The sequence below is a fragment of the Pteropus medius genome, unplaced genomic scaffold, assembly GCF_902729225.1.
Source record: "Pteropus medius unplaced genomic scaffold, Ma_sr-lr_union100, whole genome shotgun sequence".
In the NCBI taxonomy this organism is placed as follows: domain Eukaryota; kingdom Metazoa; phylum Chordata; class Mammalia; order Chiroptera; family Pteropodidae; genus Pteropus; species Pteropus medius.
In genome coordinates this window covers 8036300-8041483 of record NW_024349225.1, presented here as the reverse complement: position 1 = coordinate 8041483, position 5184 = coordinate 8036300, and the positions used below count along the sequence as shown (strand labels likewise).

Here is a 5184-nt window from a genome sequence, read left to right as displayed (position 1 = left end):
TGAGAAGCAGTGCCACCGCGCACGCAGTGTTCTAGGGGCACATAGCAGGGAGCAGACGGTGTCTTTGGGTAAAAAAACAACAAGGCGCCCCTCCCTCCAGGGGAACACAGCAGGGCGCCTGGCTCCCTGAGCAGAGTGCAGCTTTTGGTCCAGCCCCCGTTTGCCCTTTGAGTAACAACCTGCCAAACCCTTGGTAGCAGCGCTGCTGGAACCACTAACAGACAGAGGTCTGAGATGGGGGACCCCATGTGGGGAGAGGGTGATGATTTAGCCTGTCATAATCGAGTTTGAGATGCTCCTGGGACATCCGAGTGAAATGTCTGTCCACCAGCGTTGGAGACATATCCGGAAACCCAGATTTAAGATTTGTAGGCTTGTTGATGATCAGAGGGAAGCGTTTTGCGGTGAGGTGGAGCTCAGGGGCAAACCTAACCCTTGGGGCCTTTTTCAGGGGGTAATTCTCCTCTTCCAGCATCCCCAGCCCTTTTGCTGTCTTGCGGGTCCCCGGTTTCTTCACCGAAAGGCAGGGCTCACAGTCATTCTGCCATCCTCAGGACGGCTCCTCCCACCCTCCTACCCCGTTGGTGCAGCCGCGCTGGGTCCCTGAGCCTGAGAGGCTTGGAAACCCCCATTCAGCGACCTGGAAGGGGAGCCGGCCTGAGGCTGGCCTCTGTCCTGTGAGCCCACACTAGCCGGGAACTGCCTCCCCAGCCTCCGCCACGGCTGTCCCCGAGCCAGGGTGCCACCTGGCTGCTCCCGCTGGGCTCACCTTGCCCTGGTTTCCCCCAAGGGTTGGACAGAGAGGAAAGTTGCCCTCAAAAGAAGTGCATCTGAGCCAGGGCAGAACCAGGTGGAACTTTTGAGGGGCCAACCTGGGTCAAGGGCTCAGGGACCATTGATGTTTGGACCTCCAAGGGCTGTGTTTGAGAGCATGACCTCGGGGTGATCCAGGCTGGGGGGATCTCAGCCAAATCAAAGCCTCAGTTCATCACTTGGGAAATAGGGGCAATCAAGAGGTCCCAAAGGTTACAACAAGGATTGATTAACCAAGATAACCCGAGGGTGAGGGTGCAGGGGTGGGGAGCTTAGCCCAGTGCCTCACTCTGACTAAGCCCGCAGTAAAGGGAAGCTGTTTTCCTTTGTGTCTTGGAGCCCTGGCATGGGGGATGGTTGTTTAAGCAGGATGTGAGGAGAGGAGAGAAAAGAGGGAGAAGAGAATTCAAGAAGAAAAACAGCAAGAACCTCTGAAACGGAGTAGAAAGAGGAAGCAGCATGACTCCTTCAGTTAGTGCTCTGCCTCCTCTCTGCCCTCCTGAAGCTATGAGCCCCCTGGTGAGGCCACCCAGGCCACGCCACCCTCTGGACCCTCCCTGCCTCCAGCTGTGTGGAAAGTTCCGGGAGGGATTCCTGCCCTGTGTCCGGTGTGGCAGCCGTTGCTGCCCCTCACCTCTCTGCGCATCTCTTCGCAGAGGTGGATGGGGCATCGGGCGGATGACAGCGGGAACAGTTGTGATCACTGGCGGAATCCTAGCTACGGTCATCCTCCTCTGTATCATCGCTGTCCTGTGCTACTGTAGACTCCAGGTTAGTCCCCTGGCCTGTGGGCAGTGGCCACCTGCAAACGACTTCCGCGTTCTGGGTACAGATACCAGAGATCCTCTTCGGGGGTGACAAAGCCCAAAGCCGTGGAATGTAGGAGGCATGAGTCCGGGCGCCGGGAGTTGGGGGCTGTCAGAAGGAAGCTCCGCATCACACTCTGGGGCAGCCTCAGAGAGTGTGCTGGGAAGGTAGTGGCTCCTTGTAATGCGTCTCCTGCACATCCGAGACTTCAGGAGTGGTGGGAAGGGCACCATTCTGGGGAGACTCTGAAAGCTGCCCCCAGGGGCCCTCAGCCCTGTCCTCAGTGCGATTCATATGTCCCTCCCTGTGTCTCTCAACCACGACCTGGAGTTACTGCCCGAGGAAGCAGGAGAAGGAAAGGGAAAGTCTCGCAAGGTGGGGAGTCTGTAGTCACAAGTGGCTCCTGGTGTCGAGTTTGATCCTCAGCGCCACTGAAGTGCCTGGCACAGGGTCCTCGACGGAGCAGGGGCGTGGGTGCCCCGGCCACTCAGGGCGGGCATCAGCCCTCAGGCATCCCTCCCCCTGTCCCCTCAGTATTACTGCTGCAAGAAGAGCAGAGCCGAGGATGCAGACGAGGAGGAGGAGGAGCACGGGCTGCCCACACCCCCCGGAGGGCCCCCCTGCAATGCCTGCAGCTCCCAAGCCCGGGACGGCAGAGGCGGCCTGGCACCTCTCACCAGCGAGCCCTGCGGCCAGCCGTGCGGGGTGGCAGCCCGCCCCTGCACCGCCTGCTCCCCATACAGCTCCCCCTTCTACATACGGACGGCCGACATGGTGCCCAACGGGGGTGGAGGCGAGAGGCTGTCCTTCGCTCCCTCGCACTACAAGGAGGGGGGACCCCTGTCCCTGCAGTTGGCAGCACCGCAGGGTTACCCGGTGACGTGGCCTGGCTCTGGGCGTGAGGCCTTCACCAATCCAAGGGCTATTAGTACAGACGTGTGACCCCTCACCCCCAGCCCCCACACGCACCAGCCGCTGGCCCAGCAGGAGCAGTGGGGGCCCGCGGGTGACCCCTCCACCATGCCACAGGACTGGCTTCGTTTCTTTGGCTTTTCTTGCCCACAGTGGACAGTCCACCAGGACTGAGCCATTGAGTCCACTGAGGCCCGGGGCAGGGCTCGGTCCCCCGGCCCAGAGGCGGGGCCTGACAGGTAGAGTTGGCGGATGTGCCCGTGTTTCTGTTGGGACATTCCTCTGGCCAGCTCTCGCTCCCCTCACTCCCCAGCGTTGCCACATTTTGAGAAGAGGGGACGTTATGCAGAGTCTTTGGGGGAATGAAATGAGAAAGTGGGGCACAGGGCCGGAGGCGCGGGGAGCACCAAGGCACTGCAGCGTTTGGGAAGGGAGGAGAGGGCACTAAAGGGACCCTTCGGAACTTGCTAAAACGGATCGGAGGGCTAGTTCACACTCCAGTTCTGTGTGCTGGTTGTCATCGAGACCGTAGGCCCCGTAGCTGCCCTGCCGTGGGTGTTGATTCCTGACACCGCAGCTGTGTCTGCCCCATCCTCATGGAACACATCGGGTCAGCTTTAAAGGCATAAAGTTATCTGCGGGGATGCACCAGGAAGCAACTCTCTAACCGCGACTCTCCTCAAATCCTCTGTCTTTGTCTCGGGAACCAGCTGCCCGGGTGAGAACCTCTTCAAGTTTTGTTGCTAGAGTTCAAGTAGCTTAGCGAGTGAGTCTCCCGTGGGACGATGCTGCCACACAAGCCCTTCTCAGGCATCCAGCCATGACACGGCAGACCTGGACCACTCACTCTACCGGGGACAGTGGCCCTCGCTCCTGAGGGCTGGAGGATTCTGACTCAGCCACTGGGATCCACTTGCTGCCCTCCCTCCCGGGCTGACCCCAGCCTCCGGGTGAGCCTGTTCATTGCTGTCTCACCCTAGCCCCAAGTCCGGCTCCCACTTCTAACTCAGCCGTGGCCTTTCGCTGTTTGAGTGAATGCATCTGATGAGTTTTCCCGTTGCCTCTGCAGCAAGGGGTGGCTGCCTCCCTGCTAAGGGCCCACCCAGCCCACCCACTCCTGAGTCACTCACTGAGTGCTGTGGGGAGGCGGGTGGGAAGAGCTGACCCCTCTGCTGAAACCTTGATTTTGCATTTGAGAAAGGGCAAGGTGCGGCTGGAGGAGGGGATGGGGACCAGCATGCACCAACCTTTGCTTCACTCTGTTCAGGCTCCTGTCACTCTGAATCTGGAGTTAAAGCTCACTGGGTTGCGAATCAGAGGACCGGGGGTCTGGTCACACTTTGGTCACTCTCTAGTTCTAGGACTGGTCACTTACCTTCTCCGAGACCCCATTTTCTCCAGGGAAATGAGACTTGCCCAGATGAACTCTAAGGGCCCTGTCGTGCTCCACAAAGCCAGGATTTCCTGAGAAGATCTGCCAGCCTGACCACACTCTCCTGCCTCCGTCCGGGCAGAGGCTGGATGCACTTGCCAACTGCCTGATCTTGTGTGTGGGGTGCGTGCTGAGGGACGAAAGACCACGGTAAAACACAGGATTAGCAGGCGAAACAGTGTGAATTGCCCGTGAAAAGCGCTCATTTGTCCGGCTCTCCTGTCGAGTGATCCATCTCAGCTGGTAACATTCCTCTTACACCAGGAGGCAGCTGTAGGCGGGTGTAATGTGTCTCCGAGTCTGGAGGGACCCGCTGAGGACAGCAGCTGTAACAGCCCTGCCCACCGCCAGCCCTTGCTGGGCGAAGTGCACCCCTTTGATGTGAGCTGCTGGGCCTGGCAGCTCTGCTGCTTTGCCGTTGACCAGCCCCAGTGCCTTGCTGCCCTGGAATTCCACAGCCAGTCAACCAGCAGGGGCCACCCCGCCTCCACCAAAAAAAAAAAGAACAATGTCGTTGCACCTTCTGCCTTTGCAGAAATCACGACAACCTGATCAACTGTCACCTGCTTACTCCTGATCTGCTGGGGTCCCCGAGTGAAAAGCATCCCGTGCAGTCCTGTCTCCTCCTATAGCTTTCCCAGCCTAAGTCCTGTCAACCCACACATGAAAATCTGGGCTTGGGCACTGGAGAAGCGGTAGGCCGCGTCTCTCCCCGACGCAGCCCCACGTTGCTCAGGGCACAGGCTCAGGATTGCCCACCCGCCCCCCTGTAGCTGTGAGGGCCTCACCTGTGGACGAGGAAGCTCACCCCACTCAGCTGCACTGCACTTTTCGGCTATGGGACACAGTACGGACACTCTCCGGACTGCACCCTACACAGGAAGAGGGGGGGCTGGGCACACCCCTTCCTCTCCGCCATCTCGTCTCCACCTCCACGTCACTGCTCCTGCTACAGGTTTCCTGTTCTGCATCTTTGATAACCAAGCGAATGTCAAAATAAATGAGGAGTTTGAAATAGAAATCCCACAGGGTCCTCCATTCTTCATGTTGGGGAGGGGACAGCTGAGCATACTCCTTTTCATCATCTAGAATGTTCATTTTCAGCACAAAAAATCTACCAGCTTCCTCTCCCTTCCCGCTTCCACGCTAGCAAATGTCCCTCCCATGGCCTCAGACCGAGCTCGAGCTCGCATCCAGGGAGGATGTGTTGTTTGTTGGGA

The 5184-nt window shown here is 58.9% G+C and overlaps 1 protein-coding gene across 1 annotated transcript; it reads left to right on the top strand.

Annotated features, from left to right (window-relative positions):
- The first annotated feature begins 1097 nt into the window (after window positions 1-1097).
- Window positions 1098-4986, top strand: LOC120617613 (protein FAM163A). Its single transcript, XM_039881361.1, has 2 exons — window positions 1098-1584; window positions 2155-4986. The coding sequence occupies exons 1-2, from the start codon at window positions 1273-1275 to the stop codon at window positions 2560-2562; spliced, it is 720 nt and encodes a 239-aa protein (XP_039737295.1). The 5' UTR covers window positions 1098-1272; the 3' UTR covers window positions 2563-4986.
- The last annotated feature ends 198 nt before the right edge of the window (window positions 4987-5184 follow it).